The sequence below is a fragment of the Pararge aegeria genome, chromosome 19 (assembly GCF_905163445.1).
Source record: "Pararge aegeria chromosome 19, ilParAegt1.1, whole genome shotgun sequence".
Classification (NCBI taxonomy): domain Eukaryota; kingdom Metazoa; phylum Arthropoda; class Insecta; order Lepidoptera; family Nymphalidae; genus Pararge; species Pararge aegeria.
In genome coordinates, this window is record NC_053198.1 from 2,311,207 (window position 1) to 2,336,318 (window position 25,112).

At 37.1% G+C, this 25,112-nt stretch overlaps 1 protein-coding gene across 1 annotated transcript; it reads right to left on the minus strand.

Annotated features, from left to right (window-relative positions):
* Positions 1 to 1,140: 1,140 nt before the first annotated feature.
* LOC120632136 (protein phosphatase 1A) lies at positions 1,141 to 24,716 on the minus strand. Its single transcript, XM_039901941.1, has 4 exons — positions 23,556 to 24,716; positions 19,898 to 20,015; positions 2,323 to 2,455; positions 1,141 to 1,476 (listed from the first exon to the last, which is right to left on the minus strand). The coding sequence occupies exons 1-4, from the start codon at positions 24,366 to 24,368 to the stop codon at positions 1,374 to 1,376; spliced, it is 1,167 nt and encodes a 388-aa protein (XP_039757875.1). The 5' UTR covers positions 24,369 to 24,716; the 3' UTR covers positions 1,141 to 1,373.
* Positions 24,717 to 25,112: the final 396 nt, after the last annotated feature.

The following is a 25,112-nucleotide window of genomic DNA, read 5'->3' on the forward strand; positions in this document are numbered from 1 at the left end:
ATCAAGCGAGTCGCTGGGAGCTGCTGGAAACAAGCGGCCCAGGACCATGGATTTTCGGAGCTTTTTTGGAGCTCTCTACAAAAGACAGCAATGAACGTCCATCAGTTGCAGTCATGATGAAGATGGGCTAGCAACCAAGGTTATCAAATTGAACACAGTAAAACCTAGTATATGTCCTAGTGAAGATGGTTATCCGACCAAGGTAACTGTTTAAGTTTATATGAATGGTGGTAGACTGATCATGTCACCTTTTCATGAAGCATTAGGTTTAAGGTGTAGTCGGGAGGTTTCAGTGCACCGTAATCTATCTAGGTGTATAAGTAATGTTTCTGACATAAAAGGATTTGGAGTACAAAAATATGAAATAGATTGGCGCTGTGAGGCGTTGTTATCGGGGGTATCTTCACATCGTGGAGTGCGGGAAATCGCTACAAGAATCCTGTATCCATTATTCTGTTAACCGTTATTATTCATATTTTATTCATTATTCATTCATATATTAGTGCAATATTGCTTTATACAACGTGTAAATGAAAAACAAAAAAATAAAATAATTCTTCACAGAATTGAGAGGTACATGTCTTGTCTCTAAGACTTATTTGTGTAACCGAAAACCACAGCCATAGTTTATACTCGAAATCAGATACAGCCAATCACATACAAAATTATAATCAAGTGACTCTCTTCACCATTAGGCACGTGTCGCGTAGCGTAGGTACTATGCGCGTGTCGGTTTTTTATCGTCAATAGGGTTGTCATAAGACAGCACTTAGAATGTTTTAAATTCGTTTGAATGGAAAAATAATGAACTTTTGATTTAATATCTTTACAGGGTGATTACTTATGGAATATACAAATGCATCCTTCAATATTGTTTCATAATTCTGTTACACGTTGTATATTCGCATTTGAATGTAGGTTTATTATAATTTCACACCACCTGAGTGCAAAGAGCTAGATTTTCTACCTTGCGTGAAAGTTAACTAGGATTTCAATGGTATCGATAGAGTGCCATCTAGTAGCAGTAAGGTTTCCCAGTATTGTAATTACACGACGCTCCTTCGATTCCCTATAAATCGTAGTTAACTTTCACGCGATCGAATGAGTAAACGTAAATAGAAAAACTTATACTTTGCACTCTGTTCGTTCTCTCCATGTTTTCTTAATAGTAAGGTTTTCAGAGATCGCTACGAAGTGATAAGGCCGCCTTTCGTATTGCATTTCCATCTCTTCTTTTATTTCACTATTTTGGTACTAATAAAGAGCAAAAAATAAAAAAAAACTCAATCCACCGGTTGAGATATGTTGATGCTGAGGGTAGTTTTGGGATAGTTCACGTTTTAAGCGTCAACTCGTAAGCGCGGCGTAACGGCCTAGTTGTTGACGGCCTCTGCGATGTCACTGCAGTCAAACTGCTCCGAGCTGTCCTCGTGTTCCGGGTGGAACTCCCTGTACACCTTGTCCAGAAACGCTTGCCTGCAAACCAAATAACTAATTAAACCAAGAAGGTTAAAAACTTCTTTCGAGATAAATCGAAACTGTTGTATGAAAATCCATATCTGTCGCAGTTTAGCTGGCAAATAAATTACATGTAAACTCAAATATGTCGTGTAATTTAAAAATGGAACGCTCTTTTACTCCGAAACATGGCAACTAAGTAGATAACTTATCCAAGGGGTTATATAAATTTCGACACTTATACTTTCGATTTTATATTACATACTTTCGAAAAAAGGTTGAGCCATTCTTAAACATAAGAATGGGAGGTTAGAATTGCTAAACGAACAAATAAACTTATCAACTTCACATACAGAACATATTCAAAGGCACTAATGAGGTGGGAGGGGCTTAGATAGATAAGCTGGGGGTAAGAAAGGTATAAAAGTCTACAAATTTGGCGAATTCCTCCCCCCCGATCGTCGAGCCCTGGGGCTCTTCTCATGGCGAGCTTTCGCGCTCGCCCCACTCCCTCGGTGACGCCGTAGCAACCCCTCAGGTGGTTATCGGCAAGTGTCCATCCGAAAATCGAAATCGCGAATTCTTCACTTAACATTTATTAATTGTAAAGTCAACATCTCCTGAGGATGCTCCAGTTTCGGAGCGAAACGTGGGTAGAGAGTACATTGGCGAAGATCGGTTTGGTATGGAGTATAAGGATTAAAGAAATTATAAATGACATCATAGTTTAATTTTCATAATATTTAAATTTCGAAGTGGCTGTTTCGTCACCACACGACACAGATTAGATATATAAAATCAAATGCGCATCAGTTACTTTCGGAAATATTATTCACTGTCGCTACGTTAGGGGTGGGTACTCACTTGGCGGCCAGGCCTCCCCCGGGCGGCAGGCCGGGAATCTTCTCCTGCACCAGCTTCTTGAGCACGTGCGTGAAATGGCTGCACGAGCCGGGCACGTCGTCATCATCGGGGCCGGGCATCTCGTTGATCAGCGCTGCAAACAATGGTTCATCAGCGTCATTACCAACTGTAAACGGCCCACTTCACGGGTGTGAGGTGAACGAAATACCCATTGACATCTTTGAGATGTCTCTTAAAAAGTTCAGTTTGTCCTAGTATAAACTACTACGCAGTCGGTAAAATAGCTTGGGTGTCTATTTTATTGTTTTAACCAGGTTGCTTTTTGCTTTATTATCATATCAATGACTACCTAAATGGAAAATTATTATAATTATAGACATTTATGAATTCATTTTATTTATTAAGTATTTTTTTTTATTTAATCTGATATTGAAAATATTTTTTTCCTTTTTTTTTTGTGTTTTTACTTTTAATTAATTATTTAAATGTGACTTGTATTTAATGTAGAAAATTGATATAATCATTAACGAATAATTTTTGCACGCCAATCTTGGCAGGATATGGGAAACATATAAAATTTAATTAACACCTATGTAAACATGTTGCATGTACCATATTCAAGGAAAATCAAAAATTGAATGATTGATTGATTTTCTAATCATTTTAAATGACAATGTGAGATGGTGATAACAAAAAAAACACCCGGCTTGTGGACTTCTTCTTAGACTAGGACGCTTTTGTTTTAAGTTAACGAATATGGTTATCGCCATCAACTCACTACCGTGTACACATTTTTCATGTAATGTACGCATCAAAAGTGACATCTAAGGGATAACGAATAAATATGTTTTTAACTTTGTTTAAGAACAAGTAACAAACACGCTTTTAAAATAAATAATAAAAGTAAACCCAGCTTTTTATACGAAGCATGTGTTTTTAGTTTTTTTGAACTATTCATTTATTTGTAACTCTATCCTACTACTTCACCACAGAAGTACGTTTTTTTTAAATTAAATTTTAGTTTTAAAACATTCGAATAAACACTACTTTTATGAACGCGCGTTTACACTGTCAAGGCCCGCTTAAAGGTTAAGTAAAGGTTGAAAGGTTTCGAACATACATCTCAGTTAATTTGAACCTTATTTTTAGAAATTTAAAGTCGATAATACATAGTACTAACTATATCGTGCTTAGTGTACGTTTTCGGCACAAGCATTAAATAAAAGTGCGTGTATATGTTATATTATATGTTTTTTTATTGCTGTAAGGTAGAGTAACCACCTGACACGGCATTCGTGACATTCCCTTAGTACTTATTTAGACGGTATGATATCTTGTAGATATTTAATTTTTTTAATTCCACTACAAGTTAGCCCGTGACTGTAATCTCACCTGGTGGTAAGTAACGATGCAGTTTAAGATGGTAGCGGGATAACCAGTTGGAGAGTATGTCAGTCATACCATAATCGGTTTCTACGCGAGATCGCACCGGAACACTAAATCGTGTAGCGGCACGTCTTTGTCGGTAGGGTGGTAGCTAGCCACGGCCAAAGCATTTCAACAGACCGGACCAGAGAAAATTCCAAAATTATAAATTCCCAAATTGCCAGGAATAGAACCCGGGTCCTCCTACTTTACAGCGCTCACCTTTTCGCCAGAGAGGTCGTCAAAAACAAGTTATCCCTCGACTGAAATGTCACCTGCTAGAAAGCGACGATGCATTCTGTTAGGACTATTTTGGAGGACTTTATTATTAAACTCTTTATTTGTATACCACAACATTAACATATGTAAAATATAACAAAAACAGAAACATATCGAAAGAAGTAGAATACAAAAGGCGGCCTTATCGCTTAATAGCGATCTCTGCCAGGCAACCTTAGAATTAGGAAAAAAAAAAGAAGAGGAGAATAGACTGCTGGTGGTACAAATATTAAAATACATACATGAGGATTTAGGAGGTTTTGCGGCACGTCTTTGTCGTTAGGTTGGTCTCCGAACTCGAGACCCGTGCCCCGTAGTAGGCCGCTATAGGGTTGACATAATGATATGTTGTTTAAAGCTCATCTTGAAATACTCAGGGATCTAAGACTCGGCAGTTTATCTCAACCCGCCAACCCGTGTTGGAACCGCGTATTTACAATGTTATGAATCAACGAAGGTCAACCATTGATTGGCTTCATTATAAACTAATTAGGTACTTAATTGGCAGTATAATATAATAGTTACCGGTTTATTTACGGTCGCGAAGCCCTAGTGATCAGTAAGTATTGAATATCTATTATATCGACGGACGACTGCGTACGTAACGCTTTGCATTCTCGTTTCTGATTCGCACCGCATGGATCTGGAATGCCCTTCCAGCTTCCACAATCCCCACGACCCACAATATGGGTGCCTTCAAATCGAAAGTGAGTAGGCAACTTCTAGGCAAACGCGTTCCGCCTTAGGCGGTTGTTATTTTTTGTTTGTTTCGTTCGTGAAAACTACGTCAAATTTATTATATATTCAGTGTTAATAATCAACATTATTAACACTGAATATATATTAAATATAACGGCCGATTGGCGCAGTCGGCAGCGACAGCGCATTCTGAGTCCAAGGCCGTGGGCTCGATTCCTACAACTGGAAAATGTTTGTGTGATGAACATGAATGTTTTTTAGTGTCTGGATGTTTATCTGTATATTATAAAAATTTATGTACATATATTATTCATAAAAATATTTAACAGTCATACTAATACCCATAACACAAGCTACGCTCAAATTCAAAATTCATTTATTTCAAGTAGGCCTAATTTATAAGCACTTTTGAAACGTCGAGTCAGTCTTTTTGTAGTGACTCCACCACGCTTACTTTGGGACTAGATGGCGATGTGTGTATTGTCATAGTATATTTATTTATTTATTTATCTATATGTCTTCAATGTGCTGTTATTAAAGGTATTCATTTGATGAACTACTGGTTTGATTAAAAAAGTATTTAAGTATGAGATTTTTTAACGCGCTTAACGCGCTTTTTTATATGATGGACAGGCTAAATCTATTAAAAGGGGCGTATTAAACTGATGGGCTATAACGAAATAAGTAATAAAGAAAAAATCTTATTCTACATGTTTTCCCTAAGTCGGAGAAACAACTGTACTACATTGTCGTAAAAATTACGCAGTGTCAACCATATTGTCGGCTGTGTTTGAATTTCAGTTCAAATACTGTCCCGGATCACTGAGGCAACACCAAAAAGGTCCATAACCTTTGCCTTTCTACATAATAATGGGACAATATTTCGCACGTACCGTTCCAGTAAAAATAAGTGAAAAAAGGTCTTTATATCCATATAAACTCTGACACCTCATGAGCATTACTGATAAACGAGGCATAACGTTGGACTAGTTACGCAGTTAAGCAGTAGTTTTGTCAAACTAGAACAGATAGCGTCCTTTCCATAGTCAGAGCGTGAAAAGAGCTGCATACCATTCCAACGTTATGCTACGTTTATTAATATTCTCCAATGGGTATTCCTCCCTTCCATTCCAGTGGCGTGCATTGGGTTTCTTACCACGGTATGCATACACCAGGAAAATTCCATAAAACGGCACAAATTCTCCCCTATTCGAGTTATATATCAATGTTAGGGTATGCAGTCCTTTTGTGCATGTATGGAGTGCACGCCACTGTTCCATTCATACTACCATGTTGATTTAATTAAGACGCGTCGCACGAAATCAAATGTAGAATCGACACGCAGCCATTGATATACAAATCCAAGATATAAAGTTAGTGTATACAACTATCCTTTATGCATGTGTGGTCGTCAAAGTATCTTACGTGTAACAATGGTAAAAAAAATTCATAAATGTACAATTCAACATTATTTTATTTTTTTGATTTATTTATAAACTCTACCAGCCGAAATCGTCGTTCTAATTTCTAATAACTTGCAATCAAATAGTTACTATATCTGAAAAAATATTTATTTAATATTGTTAAATGACGGATGTAGTAAAATTCAGAAATTATGTGTTCCGGGCATCGAACTCGAAACCACTCATGTATTCTCTAAACGCCCAAAAATGTTTTTTAACTTTTGTTGGTACACTAAATGGGGTAAGGCAAGAAATGGGATATCACCACTTTTACATCGAACATCGTTAGGATCTGCTCCATAACGTATTTCATAAGTTACGTTTGTTTTTACTTAATAGCTTCGTTCATAGTAAAACCGACTGTTTTTTGTGGCACTAATTTAACATAATATTGTTTCCGTTTAGTTATAAGATCAATAAAAAAATAAAATAAAAGAATCACTCTACAGCTGCCATATTCCCCACCGCCTATAATATGAACATTTAATTAAGAGTTAATATGCATCTAGTAGACAAACGGGCTTCATATCAATCTGCATCACACACCATCAGGTGTAACTGCTGACAACTGGTTATATTTAAAAAAAAAAAACTACCCTGTGTAAGTGTGCATAATGTAGCAGCATATATCTGTGATTAATTGTATCTTTGGTGTCGTATACAATGATGGCGGCCAAAGGATTACCCTTTGCTTGCGTCATAGGGCTTCGGCAACATATAAATTAATAGCGCGAAATACGTTCAACCATCATTCGCTAATGAGCCACCGTATCGAGCGCACGTTCATTGCTTTACCCTTTCGAAAATATAAATTAAATTAAACTGATATTCCAAATTGAAAAAAAAAACTATAAGGGCGAGGTCTAAAGCAATGAAACTAACGTTCAGTTTTTAACAATTTTTAATTTAATAAATAGAAAATATATTAAATTCATAACAATGTAAATATTTTTACTCTCTGATTTACTTATACATTATTAATAAATATTCAATAAAAGTTTTCTATTTATAGTAACCTAATGAATAATTCTATAACAGGTGTATGAGTAAACTTTGTAAGGGTTATCACAAGGGTTTTTTTTTACACAAAATGTTTTATAATTATCTACTTAATAGTTAAGAGAAAAGATTAAAGATAAATGTCTTTTATACATATAGAAGGGAGGTTGTTACAATAAAACTTCTAAGCGCAGGGCTTAATCTAGAATGTAATAGAATAAACTTTATCACTGTTATTAAAAGGGTTTTGTTACATATCATGTCTACTACTGAGGATATAACTTACTTAGTTAAAGAGTAAATGTAAATAGCTTTTATACATATAGAAGGAATACTACTTCTAAATGTAGGGAAAACTATAAAATTTAATAAAGAGTAAAGGGTTATTTTTACATTTACAAGGGTTTTTTGTACACAAGGTGCCTAATTCTGGAGGACACGAAATACTTAACAGTAAAGGAAAATATATATGTATCAATATATTGGGAGAATATATCGTAAGGTTTACCAACCTATGCTTCTAAGCGCATAGCGTATTTCAAAATTGAATAGAAAGTGAACTTTTCTTATAATGAAGTGCTTTATAAATAGTAAACTTTGTAAGGGATATCACAAGGGTTTTTTTTATATCTCAGGCATCTACGTTATAAGTACGAGAAATATAAATGTCGATTATATTTAAAGGATGGTTTTAGATGGATAGAATGGATTTAGATTCTTACTAATTCTAAGCATATGGCCGATTGCTTACAATGTAAATACTTTTTATGTTAAACGATTTTTAAACGGGTTAACTTTGTAAGGGATATCACAAGGGTTTTTTTATATCTTGTACTTAGGTCTTTACATAATAGGTACGAGAAATGTTAATGTCGATTTTATATAAAAGGATGGGGATGGAATAGATTTAGATTCTTACTAATTCTAAGCGTATGGCTGATTCCTTACAATGTAAATACTTTTTATGTTAAACGATATTTTAACGGGTTAACTTTGTAAGGGATATCTCAACGTTTTTTCTCTTGCTGTAAGCACATATCCTACCTAATATTTATAGAATAAATTATAATTATAATTGGTATTGGATTTATGAATTGATGATATTTCTAAGCTAAGGATAAATTAAGTTTATAATGTGTAAACATATTTTTATATCAAAAAGATTTAGAACTAGTAAACTATAAGAACTTCACACGAGGGTTTACTTAAGTTTTTGTCACATACCTTCTTGTTTAAACGAGCAAGCTTTGCTATTACAAATAGAGTTAGCGGGATTTTATATAATCTGCATACCCTCTATCCACGCCACTGGTCGTTCATCATATAAAACTATTACCGGCCCACTACACGGGTCTCCTCCCATAATGAGGAGGGGTTAAGTTCCTAGTCCACCACGCTGCCCCAGTGCAGATCGGTGGACTCCAGAAACCTTTGAGAACAGTATGGAAAACTCTCAGGCATGCAGGTATCCTCACAATGTTTTCCTTCACCGTTGAAGCAAATGATAATTTTTAATTGCCTAAACCGCACACAACTTGGAAAAGTTAGATTTGCGTGCTGGGATTCGAGCTCGGCCCCCGGAAATAAATCGAAGTCCTACCCGGTGAGCTATCACAGCTTCTAGGTCGTTACTTATACTCTGTTTTGTCTATTATTTGAATACATTCAGTATAAAATGTAAGTAAATCTCTTTTTATTTCATATCGCTTAGTCACTCAATCGCTTAGCGGCAAGCATTTGTTGGTAGGGTTCTAACTAGCCACGGCCAAAGCCTCCGACCAGAAACAGATAGGCAGAACAAAATAAAAAGTCTTACACGCTATCGCTTGTTGTATGTAAACGCGTACTTATATATCGCTTTTGCGACAAGGCCGTGGCCCTTCTACGAGCTCTAACATTGAACGGCTCTGTAACTAAACCGGTTATATCTGATTATAGTAGGGCATTAGATTCCATCACGTTAGAAAAACCCAATAAAAATGGCTGTAACCAAAGGTAGGATGAAGCAAGTTTTAAAAGTAACTAGCTGCCTCTCGTGACTTTGTGTTACGTGGATTTTCAGTAAGGAGCACCTGAGCTGAGTTTTTTAATTTGCGAATATTAGTATCGCCATCATCGATCGTACGATCGTACGACAAAACCAATAGGTCTATTTGTGAAAGAAATAATAGACTTTGGTTTTGATATTTTCCATAGCTAGAAATTCACAAATATTATGACACTCAATATTTTAGGCAACCGTAGCAATGTCTCATATCTAGGCACCGGCGCTCTCTTATGGCATAGAAGGATTACACTCACCTAGCTGCTACAATCGGATTTGGCGGGTTTAACCGATTGTTTTTACATGTTAATAATAAATAAATAAATATACTACGACAATACACACATCGCCATCTAGCCCCAAAGTAAAAGGCGAAAGGAGAACTCGATCAACCAGTTCTTTAGCACACCCTCCGAGGTATATCTTAAAGAATAGGCACGCAACCTTGCGACGAAGCTCAAAACTCTGTAGCTTTTTATTGGCTAGGTCAGCGATGGGCCTTCTAGCCCGTATTGCTAGAATACCTACCCCATTTATATTTATAACACAAATTGTACAGTTATTTACAACTCTCGCAACTTCCTTAAATCATCCATCTAGTTCAAGTAGATGAAATTGTGTGTAACGTATGGCATATTTGTTCTAACATGATTCAAATAAAACGTAAAAAAGTAATAGGTGTCATGAAATAAGAGCAATAACGTTAGATCGACACGTTGTAATAAAATTCTACAATAACCGAGGTTCCTATTTATAATCATAAAATACAATTTATTCCTAGCCAATAATTGTTATAATAGCCCAGCAACCCGCAGTGTGGTGGGTCTATGTTGAAAAACTCAAACCCGATCGGTCTCGAAAGTTCTGTCTTCAGATCCGGTGATAAATACAGTAAAAAACAGATAGAAGTGGCACAGAGAGAGGTGAAGTAGTCCTGCGTAGCCGAGATAAGTTTTTTTTATCAGATTCAACTAAAATTTAGCTATTGACTACAATACTACAGAACTCGCCACTGCGCCAAGGAGGTCGACAAGCAGATATATATAAACTATAAGTACTTGAGTAAATTTAGAGTAATAAACAGTTTGCGGAGATCACTCACGGCTGTTCACACCACAAACAGAAAAATACATAGACAGGAAAAGAAGAAACCTAAAAAGTAGTAAACAAAAGGCGGCCTTATCGCTACGTATCGATTTCTCCCAGTCAACCATAGGATTGAGAAAACCAAGAAAAAAAAAGAAACCGAACGAGCCGACGTACATGTCATAAAAATATTCGTTAGTAGACTGAGGATGATGAATGACGATGAATAAACACTTAAATTAGGTATAATGTATTGTAAAAATGTCCTATTCAGCATAGCGTTCTTTTTATGCGACGCCAACAATACCAACTTGAAAGGAGCTATTATCGTCACGAACATACAAATACATACTCCCATTTTATCTATGAATCACTTGATAAATAGAGAATAGAGGTAGGTACTGAGAAATTGCAGCGGCGACCGCAGTAAAACATATTTTCTAACTTGACAAGGGATAACAAAAAAAAAAAAAATTATGGATTATCTGTCATATCCCTAACAGTCGGTTATAGCATAGTGGTTAGGACTTCGGCTTAACATTTGGGGGGCTAAGTTCGAACCCCTGCACGCACCTCGTAACTTTTTACACGCTTTATATTAGCTTCACTTGTATGTTTGTTTGTAACCGACTTTTTTGGGCGCGATTTTGACCCACTTTAAACGGTCAGATTTCTTTCAAACTTTGTAGACATATTGAGGACCGATGACAATACACTAATCTGAAAAGATTATTCCAATTTTCACTATAAAAAAATAAGATTTTTTACTAATTACTACAGCGCCATCTAGACCCAAATATAAAAAACCTATGGCGTTCGCGTACCTAATAAATTCCACAGAAAACATCAGCTACTAGATGGTAGAGGGTGTTAGCTAATACTTTTTAATGGCCTGTTTTAAATAATAATTAGAACTTGCATTTCGAGAGACGGGCACACAGAATAAAAAAAAAATATATATTTTAAGTTATGTACGTTTTAAGCAATTTCAATATCATCTGCCTTAACGGTGACGTAAGACATTGTGAGGAAATCTGCATGCCTAAGCTTTCTCCATAATATTCTCAAAGGCTTGTGGAGTTTACCAACCCGCACTAGGCCACCGTGGTGGACTACGGCCTTAACCAGTAGGACACTAATGGGTTATTTATGACGATGATGCCGCTACCATCTTAGATTTCATCAGCAGTCACCATTATGTAAGATTGCAGTCAACCATCTTAGATTTCATCAGCAGTCACCATTATGTAAGATTGCAGTCAACGGCCAACTTTTAGGGAAATTAAAAAAAATCAAAATGGTACAATCGCAAACACAGAATTCGAATACTAAGCCCAGTTTGCTATACTCCGCGAAAAGCAGGCTAATCTGTATGGTGTTATTTATATTTCTTAAATTTTTATACTACACACCAAACAGACAGACAGAAACCGGAACATCCACAGAAAATCTACTTAACAATTATTCATTGTAAAGTCAACATCTCCTGATATGGAACATATGTTTGGTGTGGAGTATAGAGATGGAAAAAAATTATAAATTACACCATACAGATTCTCAAGCTTTTCGCGGAGTAAAGAATTAAGTTTAATTTGCATAGTACATCATGGAATTCGGCAAAGAAACATCTGCTTATGTCCCATATTCGATAATTATCCAAGATACGACACACAGACAATCACGCAGACAAAGCGGATGCAGCTATTACACATACTTAATTACTTAAGGGAGAGTTAAAAGTCCACTTATTGAAACCTACGCTAAGAATTTATTAAAGTTAATATAACGGCATTATCACAATATTCTGTAACTGCTTATGACAAAGGGAGAATAACTCTGTGACACTGCCAGGGAGAAGGGTGTCCATTATAACGCATATCTACGGATTAAATAGAATGCAAAGATATTTTAATGTTATAAAGGTGATAATTGGTACAAATGTTTAAAAATTGTTAACTGTACTTCATAACTTCAATGCTTTTGGCGAAACGTGCGTAGATAGTGCATTGCCGAAGATCTATTTGGTGTGGCGTATAAAGATTGAAGAAATTATAAATAACACCATACATACTCTTGCTTTTCGCAGAGTATAGTAAATTAAGCTCAAATGAAATAAATAAATAATTATAAATAAATATAAATAAATAAATATACTACGACAATACACACATCGCCAACTAGTCCCAAAGTAAGCGTAGCTTGTGTTATGGGTACTAAGATAACTGATGAATATTTTTTATGAATAGTATACATAAATAATTATAATATATAGATAAACACCCAGACACTGAAAAACATTCATGTTCATCACACAAATATTGTCCAGTTGTGGGAATCGAACCCACGGCCTTGGACTCAGGAACCAGGGTCGCTGCCCACTGCGCCAATCGGCCGTCAAATTATGTTCATTGCATAAAATAAGCATCATAATTCTCAAACAAGTTTTCAACAATACTAAAAATAATACTTCTCCGATATAAGTCCCCTTTCCACCCAGTCTTGGGACACTACTAGACTTATGATAATAAAATTCTATTCTTTTTCCAATATTTAAAAAAAAACTCTCAGAGTAGACGAAAACGATTGGTTTTTAGTTCACGTTTTAAATTAGACAGAATGCAAGAAATGCCATCAATTATTTGAAGTTGCCCTGTGGGGATGATACATTAGGATACAGTTGTCACGAGCCCTCCTTATCCTGCGGGTGTCGTACAAGGCAGGCTACTAAGTAATATTTTCCGGATAACGGGCCGCAGTGTCCTTTGTACTACTACTACTACGCCCTCCCATCGGCCCGGAGGTCAGAGTGGACTGTTATAGGCCACTTGTTTGGGTTATAGACTTGATTTTCTTAATTCATTTTTTTTTAGTTAGTATTTCCGTCAAAATTAAGCAAGAATGATGGCCACCCTAGTTTATACTTCATGCTTCCTACGCTACTTTTAAGTTCACTCTACCGGACTGTTACCCCGGGAGCCCACTCTTAATAAAAACTAACATAAAGTGGAAGCTTTGTAAGAAAATAACAAACATCTACGTTATAAACTTTGTCGTTTGACCACTGCGGTGCATTTCACTTTTTTTTTCATTCAAATTCATTTCATTAAAGTAGGGCAAGTATAAGCATTTTTTGAAACTTAAAGGCTGTCTGTTTGTAGTGATACTACTACCGGTTCGGGAGACAGATTCTACCGAAGAGAAATTCTGCAGCATGGGCATGAGAAAATTATCTCCCCGGGGAAAGGATAAAAATGTATCTACCCCCACGCACTATCAACTCTGAGCACTGGCGCACAAGTAAAAATAATATATGTGTAACTATAAACTTATTCCGTGTTTCCGTGCTTTAGCAGCTGGGCACGTAAATACACACACGTGGGCACACAAATATATCCCTTAGGCACGTATATACGTGGACACGTAAATACACACACGTAAATGCACACAAATATATCCCTTATCAGGGAATTTAATCGGAGGATATAACTGGTTTCCAGCCTGAGCTATTAAATTCAAAATTCATTTATTTCAAGTCGGCCTAATTTATAAGAACTTTTGAAACGTCAAGTCAATCTGTTAGTTGTGACTCTACCACCGGTTCGGATGGCAGATTCCATTGAGAAGCCTGCAAGAAACTCAGCAGATTGCTCTTTTCCAAAATCATTTTATAGTTCAGTTTTTCTGTTTTGTGAGAGATGACAGCGAAGTGGCCTGATTCCGAGCAGCCTTGTCGTTAAGGAATTCATCAATCGTGTAGTAACCACGATTGGTTAAATGTGTTTTAATACATTGTTTAAACTTAGATAAAGGTAGATCTAATATTACCTTCGGTATCATGTTATTAAAGCATATATATACCCATCCCCAGAAAGGGTTTCTGTACTTTTCTCAGACGATATGCAGATATCACTAATTTATATCTGCTTCTGCCTGCAGTTGCACTTATCCAAAATCAACATTTTATCATTCACTTTTCTATTTTGTGAGAGATGAAAGCGAAGCAGATTGCTTCCAAGAAACGTTTTCATTATTAAATTTATCAACTGTATAATATAGTAACCTCAATTGTAAATTGGGGTTACCCATTCGACAGACATAACACGTATGTCCGCTTCAATAATTAAATTTTGAATGACCGATTTAGGTGTATTGATCGGAGAATCGCAAGTCAGTAGAGCTGACCGATTATAATAAAAGTTTCGATGACCGATTTCGGCCACTGTTGTTCTATCTACAGAGAGATTTTCCAATTACACAATTAAAACACAGGTGCATTCACTCACTCTCACAGTCGATGGGACGACAGCTCTCACACGACCGGAAAGAGATCAGGACCGACAGCTTAAGCTGCTTAATGTGCTCTCACAGGCACACCGGTACAGTATTGATAAAAAAAAACCAGTTCTATTCACGGACCCGAACCGGGGTTCAAACCCAGGACTTCGTCATCTGCAGTCGAATATATTAACTACTATTTCAACGAGGCATTTGACCTAAATCTTGGATAGAAGCAGGCGTTACAATGAATAATTGTTAAGATTATAAACTGAATTATTATATTATTATTAGTATTGAATTTCTCCGCAAAGCTAAATCTAACCTGAAAACATTGCGTGGTGAACCGCAACGCCTAGAATTACAAAATCGGCCAAGTGCGTGTCGGAACTCGCCCAACTCAGGGTTCCGTAGTTTTGCCAATCGGGACTTGCAACTGCTTTCGAGAAACCAACAGTTCGAGAAACCAAGAAAACCATCATCAGTGGTTTGCATAGAGAGTATGCAGATGATATAAAATGCAGAAAATCTCCAGTACGAGTTATAAATACTTAAGGGTAGGCTTTATATAACTCTTACAATGCCTATACTTAATTTGTTTACAACTCGTACTGGAGGTTTTCTTCATTTTATATTACCTGCATACCCTGTGCATACCCTGTATGCACGCCACTGATCATTATCAGTACTTCCCCGGACGAGCTGTCACAAGAAGCTCATACAAAGTCGTTGTAGCTCGCCAAGCTGCGTTGGACCAGCTTGGTAGGTCGATGCTGTAATTCTTTATCTCTTTTATAACGAGGTCTGCATTGGGACATTAATACGTTGACGATAACGATTTAGGTAAAAAGACTATTTTATATTAAGCAAAGTAAAAATGCAAAGCCGTGATAGCCCAGTGGTAAGGACTTCGACTTCACTTTCGGGGGCCCGAGTTCGAATACCAGCGCACACTTGTAACTTTTCCAAGTTATGTGCGTTTTAAGTAATTGAAATATCACTTGCTTAAACGGTGAAGGAAAACATCGTAAGGAAAATTGCATGGCTGAGAGTTCTCCATAATGTTCTCAAAAGCGTGTGAAGTCCACCAATCCGCACTAGGCCAGTGTGGTGGACGACGGCTTTAACCCTTCTCATTGTGGGAGGAGACCCGTGCCCTGTAGTGGACCGGTAATGGGTTGATATGATGCTGATGAAAGAAAAAAGAGCGTAAAGCGCAGGCGGACGATGCGACGCGGTGGGACGGTGGCCGAATACGATTTCTTTTAAATAAAACGGCGGGCGGAGCCGTGGTCGTAGTCATGTCTATCGCTTGTTTATCGGTTACCGAAATCCACATAATCGAGACTCAGTAAAGAACATATCATGTCAAACCTTCACTTGCACACAGAAATGTCCTCTAAACACATAAATCATATAAACTATCGCGTTCATAGTTTATTGATATATCACAGTCAACACGCGCCAAGCTTTTGATAGTTTTATGACATGCAATACGTCTACAAGAAAGAAATGGATGGAAAAATAAAATATTTTAGTACCTCGCCAACCTTACTACCAAATGCGGTGATGGCCCAGTGGTTACGACTGCAGCCACACTTCAGCAGGGCTAGCACGGGCGGGCATATCCCCCAATTAGGGATATAATTAAAGTGCCCACCTGCTAAATATAAACTGAAAGGGCTATAGGCTAAAACTATAGGCTTTAATATATAATTACGCTAAGACGAATAAGGAGTATATAGCTTCAATAAAGGATGTCTCAAAATCGGGGTTTTTTTCCTTTTGAAAGCCGCTGCGTGCGCTTCGAAAATGGTTAAAGTTTCTATAAAATTGTCGTCGGGTAACTATGATGTCGAGAGGCCATGGTTTTGGGTAATGGTCGCAAGGGTGTGAAAACATTACCCAACACCCAGACAATGAAAAACATTCATGTTCTTCACACAATTTTTTTTCCAATTGTGGGACTCGAATCCAGGGCCTTGGAAGCAGAAAGCTGGGTTGCTGCCCATTGCGCCAACCGGCTGACAATTGGGATTAAATATAGTAAATTCTGTAAAAATAAGTCGCGAGTAATAGTATGAACTGGCTCTCGTCACAGCACGTTAAAGAATAACGACTTTCCGGAAGATCTATGATGTCGAGAGGCCATGGTTTTGGGTAATGGTCGCAAGGGTGTGAAAACATTACCCAACACCCAGACAATGAAAAACATTCATGTTCTTCACACAATTTTTTTTCCAATTGTGGGACTCAAATCCAGGGCCTTGGAAGCAGAAAGCAGGGTTGCTGCCCATTGCGCCAACCGGCTGACAAATGACAATTGGGATTAAATATAGTAAATTCTGTAAAAATAAGTCGCGAGTAATAGTATGAACTGGCTCTCGACACAGCACGTTAAAGAATAACGACTTTCCGGAAGATCGTAAGCAGATAACACCAGAAATGATTACATTTTTAATATCACAATCTGACTCATCACGACGCGTTAAACGAAGCACTTTTAAGGAAAAATAATAATATAATGGTTAAAAACAAGAAAACTGTGCGAGGCAAAAATATATATATAATAATATATGTGTTTGTACAAAAATATACCTAAGATGATCGTTCGTCGCACTCAAATTTTACCAATATCTAAAATTATTTATTTAATTTAGTGTTATTGAACGTGTGAACGTGTACAAAATACTGTGAAGTTAAGTTAATGTTTTTTTTATCCACTACAATTTAGACCTTGACTGGAATCTCACCTGCAGGTTAGTGACGATGCACTCTAAGATACCTGACACCTGTTCGAGGTATAATCGGTTACTTCGCGACATCTTGCCGGTACGCTAAATTGTTTAGTCTTTGTCGGTAGGGTGGTAAGAAACAAATATGACCTCTCCCTTATAGAACTAATTGTATTATAGCTCGCTAACATGTACATTTGTAACGCACTTTGAAATTTTGTACTTATATCTTGTAGTTGCGGGGTTGAGCACCGATGTTTTTATGAAGTTTAAACAATGTGTGAAACATATTTATTACAGCCAGTTAATTGTTTTAAGTAACTCTGTATCGCCAAAGTAATAGTGTCGTAAATCCTGTACTTCTAATTTTTGTTAAACCATGGAATCGTATGCATGTTTGAGCTTTAACATAATGTCCATATGATCCATTTTACTTCGTCATTAATACGATCCATTCAAGTATTTCTATTCTCGAAAACGACTCCTCGTTTGCGAGGGAGCAAAACTCGTACTAAGGGTACGAACTATAATATAGTATAAGGATAATACAGAGTAAGATTGGTCGTACAGACTATAGAGAGAGATAGAAGGTTGGTGCAGGGCCCGTATCCTTGTCGGAATGTGTGCGAAAGCGTTCACGTGGCCCAGCCACCAGGCGACTAGTTGTCAGTTCGTGTCCATCGTAACCAACGTGCCTCCCCGTGGCGTGGTTGTATACGTAAGGATTTCCCCACGTATAAAAAGGACTCGTATCCTAAGTACGACATAACTACGCTCGCAATAGTAGTCGTTTTCGAGTTCCGTAAAGATGGAACTCCAGAGTAAAATTGAACTTACACTCATTGTTTTAAAGCGGACTAGCTTTTCTTTGTGATTCTTCTGCCAGCTACTGGTCCAGCTAGCGGAATACTACGAGTCATTGATACCGAACATGGACAAGCTACCTCAACTTGGTATACGATTAGTAAAACATTTTTATAGCTGCAAGTAATTAAAGAGTAGGATTGTAGTTATCTGTGAGATGTTTTGACACAAGTTTTAGTTTTATAAATTGTTTTTGATCCCGATTATTTTAAGATTATATAACTTCTTAGAATTTTGCTCTCACAGCGTTTCGCCCAGCTGTCGTTCGCATTGCTGTGCTGTTTTTTATTTTTTAATTTCTGCAAACAGCGCATAGAAACTTCTTTATCCTATCAATTATCAATCCAAGTTTCCAATCATAATTCGCGTGTCGACCTTTATCGTAGTGTCTTCCAAAGATAAGTTGATATTGTCTGTTATTTGGCACAACAAGAATGGTAACTTTTAGAGATAATGACGAGTCAAATGAGTCTTTAAGGTAACCGGGCTTACTCAAATTCAAGACCCTAGAAACGCCAGTGGGTGCAGGCATACAGTAGAGATTTCAAGCAACCCGTAAGACGCAACAGTAGCGTCTTTTCCAGCTCGCGGCTCGTCCGTGTTACGCTACGTAGACGATTGTGTACGAGCCATGTTAGAAACATGTTGTAACTTAATAAATAGTTTTTGATCCCAATTAGTCAAAGAGAAAACTTATATTAATGTTTTAAATACAAGGATCCAACGACCTCGCTAGTGCTGTCTGTTTGTCGGTCGGGTCGCTCGCTACACGGCGTGGTGCACTAGCGTGCACTTCGTACATGCACAAAAGCACTGCATACCCTAAAATTTAAACATAGCTCGTATAAGAGTTGGATTTTTTTCCATTTTATGCAATTTTCCAGCTGTACGCATATCCTGGTAAGAAGCCCAGTGCACGCCACTGGCAGCCACGCAGTACTCAGTCTTAGAGAGTTAATGCAAACTGTAAGGCACTGTATTGTCTTGTCAAGCTCGCGACTCGTCTGTGTTACGCTACGTAGGCGATAGTGAACGAGCATTGTGACACAAGTTTTGGTTTAATTGATTGTTTTTGATCCCAATTAAAATAGAGATAACTTATATTACTTGCTGGCCAAGGGACCGGCGAAACCCACTAGTTACGTGTAGACGACTGTCGAAAATCCATGTTTCCAAACAGGTTGTATCTTAATAGTTTTATGGAGATTGCTTAAATTACGCTGAGAGTTTAGCAAAGACAAGGTTAATCATCCAACGACCTCGCTAGTGCTGTCTGTCTGTCGGTCGGGTCGCTTGCTCCGCGGCGTAGTGCAGGCATGCAGTACAGAGTATTAAAGAGTTAAAGCAACCTGCAAGGCACTGTATTGTCTCGTAAAGCTCGCGACTCGTCCGTTTTACGCTACGTAGACGATAGTGAACGAGCCATGTGACACAAGTTTCAGTTTAATTAATTGTTTTTGATCCCAATTATAATAGAGATAACTTATATTTGTATTAACGCAACGCACTAGTTACGTGTAGACGACTGGCAAAAAGCCATGTTTCAGGTTGTATCTTAATAGTTTTTTGGAGATTGCTGAAATTACGCTGAAAGTTTTTCAAAGACAAGGTTAATCATCCAACGACCTCGCTAGTGCTGTCTGTCTGTCGGTCGGGTCGCTCGCCCCGCGGCGTGGTGCAGGCATGCAGTAGAGAGTAATAGCAACCTGTGAGGCGCTGCCGGAGAGTCTCGTCCAGCTCCCGGTCGGCCCGCTGCGCCTCCTCGCTGGGCTTGGGCGCGGCGGGGAACACCACCAGCACGATGCTCATGTTGTCTTTGCTCCCCTGGAATAGACAACCGGAATTATCATGTGTTTGATACACAAACACAAAACAAAACACAAAAATTGTCATAGTTAATAAGAAAATTTATAACGCTCCGATAAGGCTATCGATACATAAAAAAATAGTTTAAAAACTATTTTTTTTTTTATGTAGTTTATTATCTTTATATATATATTTCTTGTGTGCGTGTGTATGTCACTGAACTCCTCCTAGACGGCTGGACCGATTTAAATGAATTCTTCGGTATGCGTTTGGGTGGCACCCTGGATGGTTTAGATTTACAAATCAGCCCGACAGATGGCGCTGGGGTCAGCTAGTAATTATATGTGTAGTATTAGAATTTACACCATGTAGTTTAGTTTGCAATATTTTTATGTAGTTAGAAATTTTTATTGACGCACCAACCCGTTCCTTACTAAAACTACTATCGCCAGAGGTTGTCTGGGGGAGCCTTTGCATACATAAACTAGTTTTTTTTTTTTTTTTTTTGTAAATGTGTTTCTTTGTATTTTGTTTTTGCGTGTGCAATAAAGAATTTAATAATAAAAAAATTACGGTACGCGTGTCGGTATTTTATCTTCAATAGGGTTGTCGTGAGTAAACACTTAGAATGCTTTTGAATTCGTTTGCATGGAGAACTAAATATGCTTTTTTTGATTTAATATTTTTTACAGAGTGATTCCTTATCAAATATACTTATGCGCCCTTCAACAGTATAATATGTACAGTACAGTATAGTACAATAATTATGTCAAATGTTGTATATATAAAAATGTAAACCCAGGGTTTCCGTCCCTGGGCGCCGTAGAAAATACGCCGTCGAAAGAGCAATAATAAACATTTTTTGAGTAAGTATTTGTACAGCGGTGTCACAGCTTGTACCCACACTGAAAAATTCTGTGTAGATCACTAAGCTCGGCCATGCCATTGTTGGGGTAGTTTTATTTTTCTTAATTCTTTGTTAGAATCTATTATTTACTAGCTGTTGCCCGCGACTTCGTCTGCGTTTGATTTTGTTTTTAAAGTATTCAGTATCGCTAAGCCTTAAATCAGGGGTTTGCTACTGTCCGCTAATGAGTTCTGTCCTCTATCTCCAACCACATTCATGAGATCTACACAAAGTTTGGGCAAAATTAAACACATATTATAACCTCTATAGTACAAAAATAATTATTTAAATCGGTTATAATTTGTCGGAGTTATAGGGTAAAATCGTCAAACACCTTCTACGCCTCTCCCAAAAGAACTGAGCTTAATTTCGGGATAAAACGCATCCTATATTCATTCTAATACCTTCAGAAATATGTGTACAAAGTTTTATGATGATCGGTTTAGTAGTTTTTGCGTAAAAGCGTAACAAACAAACTTACATTACCATTTATAATATTAGTAGGGATAGGGATTATGGTTTTATTAATTTCATAATGAAGATATTTTACTTTTTGCGCCTATCTGCCTAACTAACAAGTACCTATCTATTTTAACCAACTAGGGCGCGGGTGCCGTAACCAACTTCTTAACTGGCGAGTGAGCCGCTGGCTAACAAGTTTGGGAACCCTGATCTAAACCTATATCAATAAAAGTCACGTGCTTTGTTGTATAAAGCGTGTCCAGTACCATTCATACCATAGAAGTTCTATCTTTCTTCATCCGACACTGCAAAAGTGCACAGTGCATAGCCCATAATCCATATGCGCTTGTTTTAGATATACATACAATGGTTACAATTCTGTTGTACATAAATCTGTAACCAATTGACCACCCTAAAAGTATTTCCATCTCTTTCACTATGTTATTTGTGTATAAGGATAGCATAACTATTAGACATGTCTATTTAATTAGGAGATTCTGTACTCTATTTTATTTATACCATTTAAGAATCTTCATACTAATGTCACATTTATAATAAATGTAGTGATTGCATCAACAATATATATTAGACGTTCATGTATCTTGAATAGATAAGAATATTAATTATAGGATAAACCTAAATAATTAGTCATACGCCAGTGGTCATAATAGTAATAGTTCTTGTTGATAATAATAACAACTTTATATGTATAATTAGGTAATACCCGAGCAAGCAAATAACCAATAGGATACTAGTGTCAAGTATCTATCTTCTTGTCGATAGTAATTATTAGTAATTAATTATACCCAGGTGTTCTCGGGGTTGAATCACATTAAGGTAGTGAGAAGCCTTTAACGTCATTGCACAGATTATTATACTGGTATGTATTGTATAAGCGTTCATAGCTTAGTAGTTATACTAATGGGAGGAAAGAGTTAGTTTGTCCAAAGTATGGACCACTAATTTTGAGAGTAATAATTTAAGCAATAAAATAAACACTTGCTTTAATGGCGAAAGGAAATATCTCGTAAATGTCATGTATTTAATCTTATTGTGGGTGAAAGTTTTACAAATCCTGATATTATGTATATTATACTAATTCAATTGTCAACCTTAATACCAATTGTCATCTTTATAACTTGAACAATGACATACTTTCATCTAGTATTTAACATTATTATTTTAACAATGAATTATTAATATAATAATGTCTATCCTGTAGATTTTAATAAAAAATGAGTAGGAACAACTCAAAAGTCTGTAATAGGTGTATTTAAATATAGAAAATTTTAGTTTTTCTATAGAAAAATATACCTATTTAGAAGTGAACAAATACAATTTTTAAAACAGTGTTTAATGAAAACCTTGTCTGGTTTAACCTTGCCTTACCAGTATTCATTGTGATATTAAATAATACAACATTATAGGTACACATGTGTACATAGATGTGTAATGTAAGATTTTCTATTGTTAGTGTTTCAACTAAATGATTTACTGCCATGCAAACAAGATTACTGTATGATTTAAATTATCTACCTATAAATAGCTATAATTATTCTAGAGAAGTTAGAAGACTAGCTTGACTACTCACTTTAGATGAAATGTAGGTTAACCTTTGTAACTGTTTCTTCATTACTGACCTTATAATTTATAAGTGTTTTACCTACAACTAGAGGTAATATCAAATTTAAAATCATTTTAGATGTTTTTTTTAACAATCTATTATTTTATCACAATCAATCCCTCATAGTAATGGTATTCTTAGATAACAAATAGATATTTATTGTTGTAATGAATGCCTTTTTAAAAATAAATGCCTAAATAATATATCTCACTTTATTTACTAGATTAGATACCTACTGAGTACTATTTTATCAATTAATGAAATTACTTCTTAGGATCTTACTTCAGATATTTTAAAATATATATATAGCATAAGCTTTAAGAATAATTTAGGTTCATTCTTTAACCTAAATCATTCTTGATGCTGGTCCTGGAAACAATCAGAGTTATTGAGTTGAAATTAAAATAAAAGCAATCATTTCAACTTTCTTAATGAATATAAAAGGAGATTTCTATTCGTTACTTTATATCAAATGAGATTACTGTTCGGTTATGCTCTTATTTGAAGATGTCCAAAACCAGAAAAAGAATAATGAGACATAAGCTAATTATAAGTTGACAATTACCTTATAGAGGCAGGTGTCAATGACCTGATTTGTAATAGCCACAAGGTCGTCCGTAAGCTGCAACAGCGAGTGTATGTATGCACACAATGCCTCGTTGCTCATCACATCCCAGACTCCATCACACGCCAGCACCAAAAACTCATCCTCTGTATCCAGCCTCTCGTGTACAGAGACCTCTGGTTCCGGTGATACCAGCTGCTCGCATGGCCCGCGACTGTACGCTTTCTTATACTCATAGTCGCCTAGGGCTCTTGACACAGCCAAACTGCCGTTTACACGCTGTATCATAACAGATCCACCGGCGTTGACGATACGAGACTTCTCGGAGGGAAGCTCCGGTTTGTGGTCTCGTGTGGCAAACACAGGCGCACCACCGCGCGCTAAAACCGCGCGGGAATCACCACAGTTCGCAATATATATCTGCTTGGGTGATACGAAAGCGCACACCGCCGTAGAACCAGATTTCTCCTTCCCGTCGCACAGCTCTGGTAGTCCGCGCATCTTCTGATCCAGGTCTAGGAAACCGGCGCGTATCGCCTCCGCTATGTCCTCGCGTTTGAACTCCTCGGTTTGGAGAATACACTCTAGGAGGTTGCTCGCACAGTGCGCCGACACCAGAGCCCCCGCGTGGCCGTCGAACACGGCGAAATACGACCAGTCGGATAGCGTCCCGTTCAGAGTGAGCTGCGCGTGGTGGGCGTCTTCCATCTCCACGCGCCAGCCCTGCATCGAGGCCACGCCATACCGGAGACCGTTACCCTCTCCGCTCTCATTGTATTTGTTCGTCTCGGGCTTGTTCAAAAAGGCCCCCATGCTGAGTCCTTCTGTACGGTTACGCTATTCGCACATAGTTCCCGCACCATCAGGCACATAAGTAAACGTCACGGCCGAAAACGTAATACGCAAAGAAGAGCATCACTAAATCACCTAATACCGAAGATACGATCTCGTCTCACAGGTGAGCAAAACTTTAATTTGTTGCACTGAAATGTTTTCACGGTCTGGAAACTGCAATATTTTCAGGCGATGTTTCGAAACTTTAGTTAACTCATACGTAATTGGTTTTATTCTTGATGTTGCGTCGAACTTGGTGACAAATCGTGCTCTTTACGGAATCGTAAAACGAAAAAGCAACTCAAAAGAATGAATGGCGGACATAAATAGTAATTGTCTATGGCCGATTATTAATAAATAGATACTGGGTACTTTTAATAATTACCTACCCAATTAGAAATAATAATGTGAAGCGTTTATATTTTCCTGCAAATTATTAATACAATTGGATTAAATCGACATTAAAATTAAATCCTGAATGATAAGGAACATTTTGAAGTTTTGAAGAAGAATTTTAAGTCATAGACAATCATTTAAAAAAAAATTCTTTGGTGTCCAGCACAAGAAATTAAAAGTTCTTTGCTTTATTCTCAGATCGGAATTCTATTCTACGGTACTATCATCGTGATCACGGTATTTCGTTATAAATACTCTGTGGCCAGTACAATTGTCACTGTCAAGCGGTGTTTTGAAAGTTAGGTTAAGTGCGAAATATAAATTATA